At 41.2% G+C, this 19,549-nt stretch overlaps 2 protein-coding genes across 6 annotated transcripts; one reads left to right on the forward strand and one right to left on the reverse strand.

Moving 5' to 3' along the window:
- The first annotated feature begins 15,633 nt into the window (after positions 1–15,633).
- On the forward strand, positions 15,634–16,601 carry LOC130943747 (uncharacterized). 2 transcript variants are annotated; one of them, XM_057871751.1, is made up of 2 exons: positions 15,634–15,777; positions 15,870–16,601. In XM_057871751.1, exon 2 carries the CDS (start codon positions 15,877–15,879, stop codon positions 16,432–16,434), a length of 558 nt encoding a protein of 185 aa, XP_057727734.1. In that variant the 5' UTR covers positions 15,634–15,777; positions 15,870–15,876; the 3' UTR covers positions 16,435–16,601. The 2 variants fall into 2 exon arrangements, with proteins under 2 accessions (XP_057727734.1, XP_057727735.1); XM_057871752.1 differs by having other exon boundaries at positions 15,634–15,772.
- A 208-nt stretch (positions 16,602–16,809) lies between these two features.
- On the reverse strand, positions 16,810–19,504 carry LOC130943748 (zinc finger A20 and AN1 domain-containing stress-associated protein 8-like). 4 transcript variants are annotated; one of them, XM_057871756.1, is made up of 3 exons: positions 19,395–19,496; positions 19,143–19,238; positions 16,810–17,760 (listed from the first exon to the last, which is right to left on the reverse strand). In XM_057871756.1, exon 3 carries the CDS (start codon positions 17,748–17,750, stop codon positions 17,232–17,234), a length of 519 nt encoding a protein of 172 aa, XP_057727739.1. In that variant the 5' UTR covers positions 17,751–17,760; positions 19,143–19,238; positions 19,395–19,496; the 3' UTR covers positions 16,810–17,231. The 4 variants fall into 4 exon arrangements, with proteins under 4 accessions (XP_057727739.1, XP_057727737.1, XP_057727738.1 ...); XM_057871754.1 differs by having other exon boundaries at positions 16,810–17,765; XM_057871755.1 differs by lacking the exon at positions 19,143–19,238 and having other exon boundaries at positions 16,810–17,765; positions 19,395–19,504.
- Between the last annotated feature and the right edge of the window lie 45 nt (positions 19,505–19,549).

The following is a 19,549-nucleotide window of genomic DNA, read 5'->3' on the forward strand; positions in this document are numbered from 1 at the left end:
TTCTAGGATTGCTTTACACTTATCGGAGTTGGCTTCAATCCCTCTTTGTGTAAGCATAAATCCTAAAAGATTTTCAGCCTCCACCGCAAAGGTACATTTTGCAGGATTTAGCCTCATCCCATGCATCCTTATGGTGTTGAAAACTTGCGAGAGGTCAGTCAGGAGGTCGACCTCAACCTTGGTTTTTACTAGCATGTCGTCTACGTAGGCTTCCATCAAACTCCCAAGGTGAGGTGCAAACACCTTATTCATCAGCCTTTGATATGTGGCTCCTGCATTTTTTAGCCCGAAAGGCATAACCACATAGTAATAGTTTGCTCTTGGCATGATGAAAGATGTCTGTTCTTGATCCGGATTATACATCGGAATTTGATTATATCCCGAGTACGCGTCCATAAACGACAAGTATTGAAACCTGAGCTGGAGTCTACTAGGGTATTAATGTTTGGTAATGGATATGGGTCTTTGGGACACGCCTTGTTCAGGTCAGTGTAATCGACGCACATCCTCCATTTGTCATTTTGCTTTTTGACCAGCACTACATTTGCCAGCCACGCAAGATATTTAACTTCTTTGATAAAGCCGGCTTCTAGAAGGGCTTGTACTTGTTCTTCTACCACTTGGGCCGCTCTGGTCCGAGCTTTCATCTTCTTTGTTGAATAGGTCGTGATCCGGGGTACAATGACAGTTTATGCAACATGAGTTCAGGATCTATCCCTAGCATGTCGGAGGCTTTTCAAGCGAAGAGGTCGGAATTTTCTTGTAGGAGCCTTATAAGTTCCTGTTTCCGATCTTCTTTCAAGTTGGCTCCTATGTTGGTATTTTTTCCTTTCTCTTTTCCAATCTGCACCTCTTCAGTTTTTCCTCCGGGTTGTGGGCGCAACTCTTCCTTAGCTTTGACTCCTCTGAACTCTATGGTGTGAAGCTCTTTGCCCTTTTCCCTCAGGTTCAGGCTTTTATTATAACATACTAGCATTTTCTTGCTAATTTCTGGTCTCCCCTGATAGTTGCTATTCTCTCAAGTGTTGGAAATTTTATGCAACGGTGGGGGGTGGACACCACTGCTCCGAGTCGATTTAGGGTAGTTCTGCCTATTAAAGCATTGTAAGCTGAACCCACATCGACGACTATGAAGTCGATACTCAGAGTTTTGAATTTTTCCCCTTTTCTAAAAGTTGTATGTAGGGGTATGAATCCTAGTGGTTTTATGGGGTATCCCCCAACCCATACAGAGTGTTGGGGTAAGCTCTTAACTCATTTTTATCCAGTCCCAGCTTATCAAATGCCGGTTTGAATAGGATGTCGGCTAAGCTTCCCTGATCCACCAGGGTTCTATGAAGATGGGCATTGGCAAGGATTATGGTTATCCCAACTGGATCGTCATGTCCAGGAACGATACCTTGTCCGTCTTCTTTAGTAAATGAGATGGTTGGGAGGTCGGGAGCTTCACTCCCGACCTGGTAGACTTATTTCAAGTGCCTCTTGCAAGATGACTTTGTGAGGTTGCCTCCACCGAATCTCCCCAAGATCATATGTATATGTCTTTCCGGGGTCTGTGGTGGTGGATCTTGGTGCACGAAATTGCAATCACACTTTTGCAATCCCGCACAACTAACCAGCAAGTGCACTGGGTCGTCCAAGTAATACCTTACGTGAGTAAGGGTCGATCCCACGGAGATTGTCGGCTTGAAGCAAGCTATGGTTATCTTGTAACTCTTAGTCAGGATATCAAAAATTATCAGGATTGATTGTGAAAAGCAAAAGAACATGAAATAAGTACTTGTTTTGCAGTAATGGAGAATAGGTTGAGGTTTTGGAGATGCTCTGCCTTCTGAACCTCTGTTTTCCTACTGTCTTCTTCTTCAAACACGCAAGGCTCCTTCCATGGCAAGCTGTATGTAGGGTTTCACCGTTGTCAGTGGCTACCTCCCATCCTCTCAGTGGAAATGTTCAACGCACCATGTCACGGCACGGCTATCCATCTGTCGGTTCTCAATCAGGCCGGAATAGAATCCAATGATTCTTTTGCGTCTGTCACTAACGCCCCGCCCTCAGGAGTTTGAAGCTCGTCACAGTCATTCAATCATTGAATCCTACTCAGAATACCACAGACAAGGTTTAGACCTTCCGGATTCTCTTGAATGCCGCCATCAGTTCTAGCTTATACCACGAGGATTCTGATTAAGGAATCCAAGAGATATTTACTCAATCTAAAGTAGAACGGAGGTGGTTGTCAGGCACGCATTCATGGTTGAGAATATGATGAGTGTCACGGGTCATCACATTCATCCGGGTTAAGAACAAGTGATATCTTAGAATGGAAGCAAGCATGATTGAATAAGAAACAGTAGTAATTGCATTAATCCATCAAGACACAGCAGAGCTCCTCACCCCCAACCATGGGGTTTAGAGACTCATGCTGTGGAAGGTACACAAAGAAACATGTAAAGTGTCATGAGGTACAGATACAATGTCAAAAGATCCTATTAATAGTGAACTAGTAACCTAGGGTTTACAGAAATGAGTAAATGACAGAAAAATCCACTTCCGGGCCCACTTGGTGTGTGCTTGGGCTGAGCATTGAAGCATTTTCGTGTAGAGACTCTTTCTGGAGTTAAACCCCAGCTTTTATGCCAGTTTGGGCGTTTAACTCCAATTTCTATGCCAGTTCCAGCGTTAAACGCTGGGAATTCTGAGGCTGATTTGTAACGCCGGTTTGGGCCATCAAATCTCGGGCAAAGTATAGACTATTATACATTGCTGGAAAGCCCAGGATGTCTACTTTCCAACGCCGTTGAGAGCGCGCCAATTGGGCTTCTGTAGCTCTAGAAAATCCACTTCGAGTGCAGGGAGGTCAGAATCCAACAGCATTTGCAGTCCTTTTCAGCTTCTAAATCAGATTTTTGCTCAGGACCCTCAATTTCAGCCAGAAAATACCTGAAATCACAGAAAAACACACAAACTCATAGTAAAGTCCAGAAAAGTGAATTTTAACTAAAAACTAATAAAAATATACTAAAAACTAACTAAATCATACTAAAAACATACTAAAAACAATGCCAAAAAGCGTATAAATTATCCGCTCATCACAACACCAAACTTAAATTGTTGCTTGTCCCCAAGCAACTGAAAATCAAAGTAGGATAAAAAGAAGAGAATATACTATAGACTCCAAAATATCAAGGAAACTCAGCTCCAATTAGATGAGCGGGACTAGTAGCTTTTTGCTTCCGAACAGTTTTGGCATCTCACTTTATCCTTTGAAGTTCAGAATGATTGGCATCTTTAGGAACTCAGAACTCAGATAGTGTTATTGATTCTCCTAGTTAAGTATAATGATTCTTGAACATAGCTAGTGTATGAGTCTTGGCTGTGGCCCAAAGCACTCTGTCTTCCAGTATTACCACCGGATACATGCATGCCACAGACACTTACTTGGGTGAACCTTTTTAGATTATGACCCAGCATTGCTAGAGTCCCCAATTAGAGGTGTCCAGGGTTCTTAAGCACACTCTTTTTGCCTTGGATCACAACTTTATTTCTTTCTTTCTTCTTCTTCTTTTTTTTTCGTTTTTTTTTGAATAACTGCTTTTTCTTGCTTCAAGAATCAATTTGATGATTTTTCAGATCCTCAATAACATTTCTCTTTTTCCTCATTCTTTCAAGAGCCAACAATTTTAACATTCTCAAAACAACAAATTCAAAAGACATATGCACTGTTCAAGCATTCATTCGGAAAACAAAAAGTATTGTCACCACATCAAACTAATTCAACTAGTTTCAAGGATAAATTCGAAATCCTGTATTTCTTGTTCTTTTGTGATTAAAGCATTTTTCATTTAAGAGAGGTGATGGATTCATAGGACATTCATAGCTTTAAGACATGAATTTTAAATTTTATTAATTATGAATTAAGAACAAGACTCAAAAATAGATATAAGATGAGACTAAAAATTAGAAAACAAAAATTTAAATAGGCTCCTAATGATAGAGGTTTTCACAGAGTTAGGACTCAACAACCTTGATTTTGAGAAGTGGATGCTCCCTCAAATTGAGGGGAGAATTTTTGGCGTTTCAGTTCTTGAAGCTCACGCCCCTGCTTCTCTTGTTCCTTCAGCAATTTGCAGAGCATGCAGTTCTGATTCTGCTGTTCTTCCTTAAGTTGCTCCATAGTTTCTTGCAACTTGGTGATAGATGCTTCTAGGTTGGCCCAGTAGCCAATTTCAGGAAATTCAGGGAGGAACTCCTGCGCCCTCCTTTTGATAGAGTTGTATTGCATTTGTCCTTCCATTGACTTCTTGGTGATTGGATGTTCAATGGGTATGAATTCATCTACTCCCATCTTTACCCCAGCCTCTTTACAGAGCAAGGAGATCAAGCTTGGGTAAGCCAGTTTGGCTTCAGTGGAATTCTTATTTGCAATTGTGTAGATCTCACAAGCAATCAGATGATGAACCTCCACTTCTTTTCCAAGCATAATGCAATGAATCATCACTGCTCTCTTGATAGTGACCTCAGAACGGTTGCTAGTGGGCAATATGGAACGCCTAATAAAGTCTAGCCAACCTCTTGCAATTGGTTTGAGGTCTCCCCTCTTGAGTTGGTTTGGGACACCCTTTGAATTGGTTATCCACTTAGTTCCAGGGAGGCATATGTCCTCTAGAACTTGATCCAACCCTTTATCTGCTCTCACCATTCTCCTATTAAAGGATTCAGGATCATCTTGCAGTTGAGGCAATTTGAAGATTTCTCTTATTTTGTCCAGATGGAAGTAGATAACTTTCCCTCTGACCATGGTTCTATAAGTATGGAAAGCAGTTCCAGTCATTCTCTGCTTATCTGTCAACCACAGATTTGAGTAGAATTCCTGAACCATATTTCTTCCAACCTTTATCTCAGGATTGGTTAGAACTTCCCATCCTCTGTTTCAAATTTGCTCTTGGATCCCCGGATATTCATCTTCTTTCAGATCAAATTTGACTTCCGGGATCACTGACCTCAGACCCATTATTTTGTGATAATGGTCTTCATGTTCTTTGGTTAAGAACTTCTCTTGATTCCAAAGATTCTTTGGATTATTCTCTTTCTTTCCTCTTACATTGGTTTGTTTTCCCTTAGGAGCCATGATCTTGATGAATCTTGGCTTAGTGATCACGGAAAAGCACACCAAACTTTAGAGGTTTGCTTGTCCTCAAGCAAAAGAAAGGAAAGAAGAGAGAGAAGAGAAGAGCAAATTCGAATGGTGTGGGGGAATAAGGAGGCCGAACGTGTTTTTATAAGGGGGGGAGAAGATTTCGAAAAAATTGGAAAGAGATTTGAGAAGATATGGAGAGAATTTGAGAGAAGGGTGAGTTTTTTGGACAAGATTTGGGGTTGATTTGAGAGAGATTTGAAGAATGATTTTGATTTTTGAAGATTTGAAAGTGAATGATGAAAGGTTGAAGTGTGTTTATGTAGAAAAGTATGGGTCAAAAAAGGAAAGTTTGAAAAAAATTTGATTGGAAAGCAAAATCTTGGTCCCCCACTTTTCTGGCGTTAAACGCCCAGAATGGCATCCATTCTGGCGTTTAACACCCATTTGCTAGCCCTTGTGGGCGTTTAACGCCCAGCCAGGTGCCCTGGCTGGCGTTAAACGCCAGAATCCCCTTTGTCACTGGGCGTTTTTGCTAAACGCCCAGGATGCTGCACACCTGGCGTTAAACGCCCAGAATGGTACCCATTCTGGCGTTTAACGCCCAAAATGGCACCTTTACTGGCGTTAAACGCCCAGAATGGTGCCCATTCTGGCGTTTAACGCCCAAAGTACCCCTCACTGGCGTTTTTTCGCCAGTAAGCTCTTTTTCTCTGCTTTTTGCACCGAATCCTTCTGTAACTCTGTGAATTCCTTCATTTTTGATATTTTGCCTTTGTAGAAACAAAACATATAACCTGCTAATGACTGGGTTGCCTCCCAGCAAGCGCTTCTTTACTGTCTTTAGCTGGACCTTCACTGAGAATCACTCAAGTCTCAATTTTGAGCATTCTTGCTCAAAATTGTTTTCAAGATAATGCTTGATCCTCTGTCCATTAACAATGAACTTTTTATCAGACTCAGCATCCTGGAGCTCAACATATCCATATGGTGATACTTCTGTAATGACATACGGACCCCTCCAACGAGATTTAAGCTTTCCTGGGAACAATTTGAGCCTAGAGTTGAATAGCAGAACTTTTTGTCCTGGCTCAAAGACTCTGGATGACAACTTCTTGTCATGCCACTTCTTTGCCTTTTCCTTATAAATCTTTGCATTTTCAAAGGCATTGAGTCTGAACTCCTCTAGCTCATTTAGTTGGAGCAATCTTTTTTCACCAACTAATTGAGCATCCATGTTTAGGAACCTGGTTGCTCAGTAGGCTTTATGTTCCAGTTCCACGGGCAGATGACAGGCCTTCCCATACACCAGTTGGTATGGAGAGGTTCCTATAGGAGTCTTGAATGCTGTTCTGTATGCCCACAGAGCATCATCCAAACTCTTTGCCCAATCCTTTCTTCGGGCTATCACAGTCCGTTCTAGGATTCTTTTTAGCTCTCTGTTAGAGACTTCAGCTTGCCCATTTGTCTGTGGATGATACGGAGTTGCCACTTTGTGGCTAATTCCATATCTGACCATAGCAGAGTATAGCTGTTTATTGCAGAAATGAGTGCCCCCGTCATTGATTAGTACTCTGGGAACACCAAACCTGCTGAAGATGTGTTTCTGGAGAAATTTAAGCACGGTCTTGGTATCATTAGTGGATGTAGCAATTGCTTCCACCCACTTAGACACATAGTCCACTGCCACCAGAATGTAAGTGTTTGAGTATGATGGTGGGAATGGACCCATGAAGTCAATCCCCCATACGTCAAACAATTCAATCTCTAATATCCCTTGTTGAGGCATGGCATATCCGTGAGGCAAGTTACCAGCTCTTTGGCAACTGTCACAGTTACGCACAAACTCTCGGGCATCTCTATAGAGAGTAGGCCAGTAGAAGCCACATTGGAGGACTTTAGTGGCTGTTCGCTCACTTCCAAAATGTCCTCCATACTGTGATCCATGGCAGTGCCATAGGATCCTTTGTGCTTCTTCTCTGGGTACACATCTGCGGATCATTCCGTCTGCACATCTCTTAAAGAGATACGGCTCATCCCATAGGTAGTACTTGGCATCTGAAATTAATTTCTTTCTTTGCACTCTGCTGTACTCCTGGGGTATGAACCTCACAGCTTTATAATTTGCAATATCTGCAAACCATGGAGCTTCCTGAATGGCAAAGAGTTGCTCATCTGGGAAAGTCTCAGAGATCTCAGTAGAAGGGAGGGACGCCCCAGCTACTGGTTCTATTCGGGACAGATGATCAGCTACTTGGTTCTCTGTCCCTTTTCTGTCTCTTATTTCTATATCAAACTCTTGCAGAAGCAACACCCATCTTATAAGCTTGGGTTTTGAATCCTGCTTTGTGAGTAAGTATTTAAGAGCAGCATGGTCAGTGTACACAATCACTTTGGATCCCACTAGATAGGATCTAAACTTGTCAATGGCATAGACCACTGCAAGTAACTCTTTTTCTGTGGTTGTGTAATTCTTCTGTGCATCATTTAGAACACGGCTGGCATAATAAATGACGTGCAGAAGCTTGTTATGCCTTTGTCCCAACACTGCACCAATGGCATGGTCACTGGCATCACACATTAGTTCAAATGGCAATGTCCAGTCTGGTGCAGAGATGACTGGTGCTGTGACCAGCTTGGCTTTCAGGGTCTCAAATGCCTGCAGACACTGTGTGTCAAACACAAATGGTGTGTCAGCAGCTAGCAGGTTGCTCAAAGGTTTTGCAATTTTCGAAAAATCCTTTATAAACCTTCTATAGAATCCTGCATGCCCTAGAAAGCTTCTGATTGCCTTAACATTGGCAGGTGGTGGTAATTTTTCAATTACCTCTACCTTTGCCTTATCCACCTCTATTCCCCTGCTTGAAATTTTGTGCCCAAGGACAATTCCTTCAGTCACCATAAAGTGACATTTCTCCCAGTTTAAAACCAGGTTAGTCTCTTGGCACCTTTTCAGGACAAGTGCTAGGTGGTTAAGACAGGAGCTGAATGAGTCTCCATATACTGAGAAGTCATCCATGAAGACTTCCAGGAATTTTTCCACCATATCAGAGAAGATGGATAACATGCATCTCTGAAAGGTTGCAGGAGCATTACACAGACCAAAAGGCATCCTCCTGTAGGCAAACACGCCAGAAGGGCAAGTAAATGCTGTTTTCTCTTGGTCCTGAGGATCTACTGCAATTTGGTTGTAACCTGAATAGCCATCCAAAAAGCAGTAATAATCATGACCAGCTAGTCTTTCTAGCATTTGGTCTATGAATGGTAAAGGAAAATGATCCTTTCTGGTGGCTGTATTGAGCCTTCTGTAGTCAATACACATACGCCACCCTGTGACTGTTCTTGTAGGAACCAGTTCATTTTTTTCATTATGAACCACTGTCATGCCTCCCTTTTTGGGGACAACTTGGACAGGGCTCACCCAGGGGCTATCAGAAATAGGATAAATAATCCCAGCCTCTAGTAATTTAGTGACCTCTTTCTGCACCATCTCCTTCATGGCTGGATTTAGCCTCCTCTGTGGTTGGACCACTGGTTTGGCATTATCCTCCAACAGGATCTTGTGCATGCATCTAGCTGGGCTAATGCTCTTAAGATCACTTATGGACCACCCAAGAGCTGTCTTGTGTGTCCTTAGCACTTGAATCAGTGCTTCCTCTTCCTGTGGATTTAAAGCAGAGCTTATAATCACTGGAAAAGTGTCACCCTCTCCCAGAAATGCATACTTCAGGGATGGTGGTAGTGGTTTGAGTTCAGGTTTGGGAGGCTTATCCTCCTCCTGAAGAATTTTCGAAAATTCCTTTGTTTCCTCTGGTTTTTCTTGATCAGGTTGAGCATCCTTGAAGATGTCCTCAAGCTCTGATTCTAGGCTTTCAGTTATATTGATCTCTTCCACCAAAGAGTCAATAATGTCAGCGCCCATGCAGTCATTTGGTGTGTCTGGATGCTGCATAGCTTTTACAGCATTCAACTTGAACTCATCCTCATTGACTCTCAGGGTTACTTCCCCTTTTTGTACATCAATGAGAGTTCGTCCAGTTGCTAGGAAAGGTCTTCCTAGAATGAGAGTTGCACTCTTGTGCTCCTCCATTTCCAGCACCACAAAGTCAGTTGGAAAGGCAAATGGCCCAACCTTGACAATCATGTCCTCAATTATGCCTGATGGATATTTAATGGAGCCATCAGCAAGTTGGAGGCATATCCAGGTTGGTTTGACTTCTTCAGTCAACCCAAGCTTTCTGATAGTGGATGCAGGTATTAGATTGATGCTTGCTCCAAGGTCACACAGGGCTGTCTTGGTGCAAGCACCTTCTAATGTGCATGGTATCATAAAGCTCCCTGGATCTTGAAGCTTTTCTGGTAAGCTTTTCAGAATGACTGCACTGCATTCTTCAGTGAGAAATACTTTTTCAGTTTCTCTCCAATCCTTCTTATGACTTAAGATCTCTTTCATGAACTTAGCATAAGAAGGTATTTGCTCAAGTGCCTCTGCAAACGGAATCTTTATTTCAAGAGTCCTTAGATAGTCTGCAAAGCGGGCAAATTGCTTATCTTGTTCCGCTTGGCGGAGTTTCTGAGGATAAGGCATCTTGGCTTTATATTCTTCAACCTTAGTTGCTGCAGGTTTATTCCTTACAGAAGTGGTTGAAGAAGCCTTTTTAGAGGGATTACTGTCAGCACTCTCAGGTGTCTGATCCTCCCTTGACGTCTGAACGCCAGGAATGGGTGAAGATTGGGCATTTAACGCCAACTTCTCTCCCTTTTCTGGCGTTTGAACGCCAGCAGTACTCCTCTCTGGGCTCTTACTATCCTCAGAGGGATTTTGGACAGTGGTTTGGTTATCCTCTGTCAATTGTTCCTTATTTGGCTTTTTGCTACTTTGAGCAGTGTTATTCAATGTCTTCCCACTCCTCAGTTGAACTGCTTTACATTCTTCTGTTATCTGTTTAGATATCTGCTGTTTTGCTTGATTCAACTGCAGTTCTATGTTCTTGTTAGCAATTTTAGTTTCATGGAGCATCTCTTTAAATTCTGCTAACTGTTTTGTCATCAGGTGTAATTGTTGATTAAGCTCTATCATCTGTTCTTGAGGATTGGGATCAGTGGCTACTGCCAGGACTTCCTCTTTTGGAGAGAACTCATTGCTAGAATACAAATATTGATTTCTAGCAACAGTGTCTATAAGCTCTTGAGCCTCTTCAATTGTCTTCCTCATGTGTATAGATCCACCAGCTGAGTGGTCTAGAGACATCTGAGCTTTTTCTGTAAGCCCATAGTAGAAGATGTCTAACTGCACCCACTCTGAAAACATTTCAGAGGGGCATTTTCTTAGCATACCTCTGTACCTCTCCCAGGCATTATAAAGGGATTCATCATCCTCTTGTTTAAAGCCTTGGATGTCCAGCCTTAGCTGTGTCATCCTTCTTGGAGGGTAGAAGTGATTCAGGAATTTGTCTGATAACTGTTTCCATGTCTTTATGCTTGCTGTAGGTTGGTTATTCAACCACCTCTTAGCTTGATCTTTTACAGCAAATGGAAACAGTAATAGTCTGTAGACATCCTGATCGACCTCTTTATCACATACTGTGTCAGCAATTTGTAAGAACTGTGCCAGAAACTCAGTAGGTTCTTCCTGTGGAAGACCGGAATACTGGCAATTTTGCTACACTATGATAATGAGTTGAGGATTTAGCTCAAAGCTGCTTGCTTTGATGGGGGGTGTACAGATGCTACTCCCATATGCAGCTGTAATGGGGTTAGCATATGACCCCAGAGTCCTTCTGGACTGCTCAATTCCACTTAGGTCCATGATGGATAAAGAGAATATGATATGGATTGCAAGTAGATAAATATTAATATTTTTTTTTACCGAAAATAATAAAATAAAATAAATGGAAGATAAAATCAAATTTTGAAAACTAAAAGAAAATAAAATCAAAGCAAATTAAAAACTGAATCAATTAGTCAATTAAAAAGATTTTGAAAAAGATTTGATTTTTTGAAATGAGGAGAGAGAAGAACAACAAAATGACACCAAACTTAAAATTTTCAGAAAATCAAACACTAATTTTCGAAAATTTTTAAGGGAAAAACACAAAGAGGACACCAAACTTAGAATTTTTAAGGATCAAAAAGGGACTAGGGACATGCAAATTCGAAAATTAAAAGAAAAGCAAAAGCATGCAATTGACACCAAACTTAAAATATGAAACTCGACTCAACTAAAAGACTCTAAACCAACAAAAATAAAACAGTCCTAATCTAAGCAACAAGATAAGCCGTCAGTTGTCCAAACTCGAACAATCCCCGGCAACGGCGCCAAAAACTTGGTGCACGAAATTGCAATCACACTTTTGCAATCCCGCACAACTAACCAGCAAGTGCACTGGGTCGTCCAAGTAATACCTTACGTGAGTAAGGGTCGATCCCACGGAGATTGTCGGCTTGAAGCAAGCTATGGTTATCTTGTAACTCTTAGTCAGGATATCAAAAATTATCAGGATTGATTGTGAAAAGCAAAAGAACATGAAATAAGTACTTGTTTTGCAGTAATGGAGAATAGGTTGAGGTTTTGGAGATGCTCTGCCTTCTGAACCTCTGCTTTCCTACTGTCTTCTTCTTCAAACACGCAAGGCTCCTTCCATGGCAAGCTGTATGTAGGGTTTCACCGTTGTCAGTGGCTACCTCCCATCCTCTCAGTGGAAATGTTCAACGCACCCTGTCACGGCACGGCTATCCATCTGTCGGTTCTCAATCAGGCCGGAATAGAATCCAATGATTCTTTTGCGTCTGTCACTAACGCCCCGCCCTCAGGAGTTTGAAGCTCGTCACAGTCATTCAATCATTGAATCCTACTCAGAATACCACAGACAAGGTTTAGACCTTCCGGATTCTCTTGAATGCCGCCATCAGTTCTAGCTTATACCACGAGGATTCTGATTAAGGAATCCAAGAGATATCTACTCAATCTAAAGTAGAACGGAGGTGGTTGTCAGGCACGCGTTCATGGTTGAGAATATGATGAGTGTCACGGGTCATCACATTCATCCGGGTTAAGAACAAGTGATATCTTAGAATGGAAGCAAGCATGATTGAATAAGAAACAGTAGTAATTGCATTAATCCATCAAGACACAGCAGAGCTCCTCACCCCCAACCATGGGGTTTAGAGACTCATGCTGTGGAAGGTACACAAAGAAACGTGTAAAGTGTCATGAGGTACAGATACAATGTCAAAAGATCCTATTAATAGTGAACTAGTAACCTAGGGTTTACAGAAATGAGTAAATGACAGAAAAATCCACTTCCGGGCCCACTTGGTGTGTGCTTGGGCTGAGCATTGAAGCATTTTCGTGTAGAGACTCTTTCTGGAGTTAAACGCCAGCTTTTATGCCAGTTTGGGCGTTTAACTCCAATTTCTATGCCAGTTCCAGCGTTAAACGCTGGGAATTCTGAGGCTGATTTGTAACGCCGGTTTGGGCCATCAAATCTCGGGCAAAGTATGGACTATTATACATTGCTGGAAAGCCCAGGATGTCTACTTTCCAACGCCGTTGAGAGCGCGCCAATTGGGCTTCTGTAGCTCTAGAAAATCCACTTCGAGTGCAGGGAGGTCAGAATCCAATAGCATCTGCAGTCCTTTTCAGCCTCTAAATCAGATTTTTGCTCAGGACCCTCAATTTCAGGCAGAAAATACCTGAAATCACAGAAAAACACACAAACTCATAGTAAAGTCCAGAAAAGTGAATTTTAACTAAAAACTAATAAAAATATACTAAAAACTAACTAAATCATACTAAAAACATACTAAAAACAATGCCAAAAAGCGTATAAATTATCCGCTCATCAGATCTCTTCGGTCCTCATCGTCTCACTTTCTCTTGCCGTGATGATCCGACCTTTCTACAAGATATCTATCCAGCCGACCTTCTCTGGCCAGCTTTTCTATCACATTTTTTAGGTCGTAACACTTATTTTTTGAGTGACCATATAACTTATGGTACTCACAGTAGTCACCACGACTCCCCCCTTTTTTATTTTTGATGGGCCTAGGGGGAGGTAGTCTTTCAATATGACAAATTTCCCTGTAGACATCAACTAGGGAGATTCGTAGAGGAGTATAGGAGTGATATCTCCTAGGCCTTTCCGGGCCGACTTCCTCCTTTTTCTTGGGCTCTCTCTCTTTCTCTTTTAACAAGTGAAAGTGCCCAGGTTGCCAATTTGGCTCTCAAAGCCTGGCATTTTTCTCCATGTTGATGTACTTCTCAGCTATTTCTCGTACATCACTCAAAGAGGTCGGGTGCCTTTTCGAGATGGACTGGGAGAAGGGGCCTTCCCGAAATCCATTTACAAGGCCCATGATCAGTGCCTCCATGGGCAGATCTTAAATCTCCAGGCACGCTTTGTTGAACCTCTTCATATAATTTCTCAGAGGTTCTCCGACCTCCTGTATTACTCCCAGGAGGCTTGGTGCGTGCTTTACTTTGTCCTTCTGGATAGAGAATCGCATCAGGAACTTTCGCGAGAGGTCGTCGAAGCTAGTGACCGACCTTGGGAGAAGACTGTCGAACCACTTCATTGCTGTTTTCGTCAAGGTGTTCGGGAAAGCCTTGCAGCGAGTAGCATCAGAAGCGTCGGCCAGGTACATTCGACTTTTAAAGTTGCTTAAATGATGCTTTAGATCTATGGTTCCATCGTAGAGGTCCATATCAGGGCTTTTAAAGTTCTTTGGAACTTTTGCTCTCATTATGTCCTCGCTGAACGGGTCTGCTCTTCCCAAGGGAGAATCTTCTCGGTCGCTACGAGAGCTTTGACTTTTAAGAGCAGACTCCAGCTTTAGGAGCTTTTCTTCTAGCTCTTTTCGTCGCTCGATCTCATTTCTCAAGTTTCTCTCCGCCTCTCGCTGTCGCTCCAGTTCTTGTTCCAACTGTTCCAGGCTCCCTTGGTGGTCGTGGAACAATCCCATGAAATCAGCTGAATGGTGTTGTCCCTCCTTTCCGGATTCGCGCCCTTCATAAGAGTTTGCCTTTGGGTTTTTCAACCCAGAGGTGCCCTCTTTATGTTGGTTGGTCACCCCTTGATGGGTGACTATATCCGCGTCATGGTGGTTTCCAACGTCCTGGTTCTCTTGCTCAGAATCGAACGCTATGTGGCCATCTTCGTGTGAATCGTCTGCCATTATTGGTTGATCTCACGGGTCCCCGGCAACGGCACCAATGTTACGATGGGTAACCGGAGATTAGTGGGCTGGACTCGTGGGGTTGACCCAATCGTCTGAGGGAGGAAGTCTCCGACTAGGTCTGCATCAGGGAGCCTCCGTCCGACTAGCGCGTGTGAAGGAATTGGGGGTGGTACTTGCAAAGACACTCCGATGTTTAAGTTAGCAAGAGCCTAAGCAGGTTTAGAGAGTATTGGAACTTATAGATACTTGAGGAGTGTCAGTGTATTTATAGTGGTAAACCAATAACCACCGTTGGAGTAGTTCCACCGTTTTAGGAGGATAACCGTCCCTTTATCTTAGGAAAATTGAGATATGGCTCCTGGAAGTGGGTTGAGAGATTTTAGGGGTAATTACTTATTCAAATAAGTGGTATCTGCCCGCTATCTATCAAACCCGACTTCTTTAGAGTGGAGCCTGCGTCGAATCCGACCTCTTCTGAGGAGATCGGTTGTGAAGGAAGGCCAATCTATGGATTGGGCCTTTTTATCTTATTTGGACTTGGGCCTTAGCGTTGGGACAGGGTATGAACAACTAACTATATAATAATTTTTTTGGTATTGTCATCAAAATTATTGTGAATTAAAATTTTATTACTATTCACCACATATAAGAACACCATTATGGGTGAAGGTGAAATAGAAGAACCAATTTCTAATGACATTACATGGTAAAAATCAATCGTCTAAAAAATTGAACTAATGAAAGAACAAATAAGAATCAAGGTGAATTATATGGTAAAGATGTAAGTTTACAGATCTTTCTTTTTATGGGATGAAAGAGAGATTGAAAAAGGTAGGACCCACACTTTGAATAGCAATAAAATAATAAAAAATAACTATAAAAGTAATTTATTTTCTCTCTCTATATCACTCAATCTGTATAGTAGAGTGCCCCAAGAATCAATTGCCTAAACGATTATAATCTTAGTGATTAGGTTATGTAAACATTTAATATTGAAAAGTATTTGCTATTATCGGTATTTTAATTTTTATTTTCTTGTGTAAAAAAATTGTATTTTTTAGTTATTTATCCAAACGCTATAACTTTAAAATAAGTACTTCTATAACTAAAAATTCAAATACAAAATAACTTATTTATAAATTGCTATTAATAAAAGTTCTTATCCTTTATGCTCTTTTTTCAAAAAACGTTTTTTTTGTCATGAGAAAAGCTTATTTAAGAGCCTTAATATGAAATAAGTTGGGCCAGGCTCTCTAAGGTGTAATTGGGCCGAGCCCACTAAGCAGGTGGAGTATTCAGACCGGGTGATCTCTTCTGTTGTGTTGTGGAAAACAGAAAACTGTGGGCGGAGAAAGGTAGGATGGAAAACAAAAGAGTAACAGTGCATCTGCATCTGCCTCTGGAACTTGTATAAAATTCAATCTGTTGTGTTGTTAAGATCCTATTCGCTTGTCTTGCTCGGTACGGTACGCTTCTGAACCCCCTTATTTTAAGCTTTAATCAATTATTAGGTAAATCGGAAGAGGGAATTGTTAATTTGATTGGATTGGGGGTTTAGGAGAAGAATGGTGACAGGCTACAAACAAGAATATGTGTACAAGCACCCGTGGGAAAGGGTAACATCTGCATCCTGGCGGAAGTTCGCAGACGCTGAGAACAAGCGAATTTTGTCGCACATTCTAGAGGTTGACATGCTGAATCATAGCCTGGACTCTTCCAATGGAATTCTTCGAACCACGAGGGCGATAACGGTGCACTGTCCGGGGCCGTGGTTTGTGCGGAAGATTGTTGGTCAGGATATGTGCCATTGTGTGGAATCAACGGTTGTGGATGCGCGATCTCGTTCGATGCAACTGATTTCCAAGAACATCAGCCTCCAGAAGTTCATAGAGGTTCAAGAGATGACTCGCTACGATCCGCATCCGGATAACCCTGCGGGATGGACGCTCTGTCGCCAGGAGACTTCCATCCGGATCAAGCCTTTTTCGGCACTCGCATCCATGGCGGAGAAGGTGGAGCAGCGATGCGCCGAGAGGTTCCTTCAGAATAGTGGCAAGAGTAAAGAGGTTATGGAGAGAATTTGTAAATATCTTGAAGCAGAATCTAGTGGATTCTCCTTGTGATTCTATATTTGCCATTTAGCACTTTGTTACATTATTTCCTTCTCCTGTTTGTTACATTATTTCCTTCTCCTTCAAGGGATGGCGGTGATTTGTTCTCTCTTTCTTTGACATGGCAAAGAAGCACTGTGAAATGATAAATAAATGACTGACCTTTTTGTTAATTGTTATGGTTTATTGGTTAAATTTCGATCCTATCATTGCCTTAACTCGTCCACATTACCGTTTACTTCTGTTTCTCAACTCGAATCGCACTTGTATACAACACTACAATTAAATCTACACCTGATTCGAAATTCTAACATTGATTCTCAAAACAGATCGAACTTCTAACGCTGATAATTCAGTGTTGAAAAGTACGGTTCCAACTAAGCTGGATACATTTGTTACCGTGAAATTCATAGATAGGCATGAAACCATAATAATAATAATTTACAATCTAGCCGAACATCCATGGATGCTCCTTAAATCATCTGTAAATTGCACATACCATTCTGACATGTACTACTACAGAGATAGGGAACAAAGTAGACGCATTACAGTGTTACTAAGTACTAACACCACCAACACCCACCAAAACCAGCAGACATTTAAAGAACTTAAAAACACTCGGGCATATATTTTCGCCAATCACATGAAATAGAGTCCTTCAAACTGCAGAGATGTCCTATAACTCCAAGTCCCCCCTCACATAACAATATAATAAGAACACCACTAAAAATATGCAGGAAACTCGGAACATCTCATCATGAAATTCAGCATAACAGCATCGCAGGGCATGAAACTTCAACACACCAAACCTAGATCTTATCAAGCTTCTCGGCCTTCACAACTGGGTTCGCTTTCGCTATAGCATCCCGTGCAGCAGTACGGTAATCATACGGGCAGTCATGCTTGTCTGAGTAGCGATGTACGGCACAGAAAAGGTTACCACATCGACAATTAAATCCTGTCAAACCAACCCTCTTATTGCAGCTGCTGCAACGTTTTGGACCGTCCTTGGGCTTTGCCTCACCACTCTCCTCTGAGACTGAAGCAGATAAAGGTTGCGTGGAAATAGCTTTTGGTTCTGTTGAATTGACTGGAATATCCACATTGGCAGCAATAACAGGTTCATTTCCACTGCTACTTGATGACCCATTCATAAGATTTCCTATGGAAGATGCTGCAAGCTTGGCCTGCTCCTGTTTCAGCATCATGTCCTTGTGGCACTTGGAACACATGTTCATGGTAGCTGGACTCCCGAAAAATCCACAGTTGTTAATGCATAATATAGGACCTTCTGGGGGAGCTTGGCATCCAGTCTTATCATGGTCCATCTTTTTTCAGCTTTCCTGCACCAAATTTTCCTTTTTTTAGTTTACATCATTAAAGATCAAATCATGACTAGCTTCCAAACATCTACATTACTCAAAACATGCAAACTGGCCAATTAATATACAGCATAAATATAAGCTCAGTCTCATTAATTACGGGTAAATTTTCCAACACAATCTCCTGAGCTAATGAGCATTCACTTAAACAAGGAGAGAACAGAGAGATAGTTCTTTGTTCATCTCTTAATGCATGCATATATACATTCATTTTCTACTTGAAACCAATTCTGGAACAGGAAAGATGATCATTCCCATTCAATAAAGTGAATTTACTTGCCAAGCATACTAGAGAGCAATTTAACATCAGAAAAAAGGGATCAACCAGTATACTTCAAATAAGAAATGTATTAAAAGCGGTTCGTAAACTAATGTGACCTAGACAAGCTATTATACAGATGGTCTTCCTTAAAACCTCAAAAGGAAAGTTTGCAACAATCACACCATCCTGACCCCTAGACCCAAACTGAAAAGTGAAATGCTAATGAATTTATAAATTTGAACACTCGGGTTGCACAAAAGACATAACTCTACATCAGGACAAACAGTAGACCAAACTCATAGCATCATGCACAATGGGTAGTTGGTTCAATCAAACAACATCATTGGTAGCACAAAAGCATAGCAGTCAGCAAACAGCAGGAAAATAGTTTTACAGAACTCCATTTTAATAAGCATATAACAAAGCAAGCTTAAGGATGTTGACCCATTTAATAAAAATGAATACGTTTTCTGTGATGTGATATATGAATCATCAGCTCAAATCTCTCTTTAATATACATTCGATCACAGAATTTACCAGATCAAGCAAATTTAAAATGACAGTATCTATAGCTGATTCGAACTTAACCATCACTTAAGATATTCAAAACCATTTGAAAAGTATTCATCTCTGCTAAATGCAAAAACTACATCAATCTATCTCCTCTTATTCAACAAGAAAGGAAGGAAGGTTGACGAAAAGATAAAATGAAAGAAGAGGATGGAAGAATCAAAAGGAAAAAAAGTTCGGTTTGACGAAATTCCTTAAAGACAGAGCATAAAACAATAAGCAGGCCCAAAAAGCATTAAAGTAGTAATTATAGTATAGCAGCAATTAGGGGACATAGCTCGCAAATTCAAAAAACACCGAAAATTTAATAAAATTAATTGCAAAATTTGCCAGCATCTCAGAACACGGCCCTAAATCTCTACCTTTACTACAAATTTGCATGTACAGATTAGTGTTTCCAAAATTCACCCAGCAAAAACTTAGATTCCTTAAAAAAGGTGATATAATATAAAACAGAAACGGAAAAAAAAAAAAAGAAGAAACATCCAGAAGGTGAATAATCTAACCTGATTGCCAGGAAAAACAAACAATTTTTTAAAAAATTCCGGAAACAAAAGCTTCAGGCCGATCTATAAGCCTCAGAATTGCAACGAATAAATATCCTGGGTAAATGAAATAGAAGCAAATTAAAAGAATAACAAAAAAAAAAAAACACAAACACACACACGCACAAATTAATACTTAATACTCGAACAATAGAACAGAATAACAGAAAAAAAAAAAACTGAAATCGAAAGACAAGGTAACAGAACCCTAACCCTAGCAGATTTGGGATCGACGAGGAGAGAGAGACAGCAAAGCCCGATGGACGGAGAAGAGCGAGAGAGAGTCTCTCTCTTTCTCTCTGTTTTGGCATTTAAAAGGGCTTTGCCAACGATGATTGGAGGTGACGTGGAAGCTTGTTATTGGGTGC

This window comes from Arachis stenosperma, chromosome 8 (genome assembly GCF_014773155.1).
Source record: "Arachis stenosperma cultivar V10309 chromosome 8, arast.V10309.gnm1.PFL2, whole genome shotgun sequence".
Taxonomy (NCBI): domain Eukaryota; kingdom Viridiplantae; phylum Streptophyta; class Magnoliopsida; order Fabales; family Fabaceae; genus Arachis; species Arachis stenosperma.

Bases quoted from the DNA above. Each gene is read 5' to 3' on its own strand.
- LOC130943748 (XM_057871755.1), bottom strand. From the start codon at position 17,750: ATGGACCATGATAAGACTGGATGCCAAGCTCCCCCAGAAGGTCCTATA.
- LOC130943747 (XM_057871751.1), top strand. From the start codon at position 15,877: ATGGTGACAGGCTACAAACAAGAATATGTGTACAAGCACCCGTGGGAA.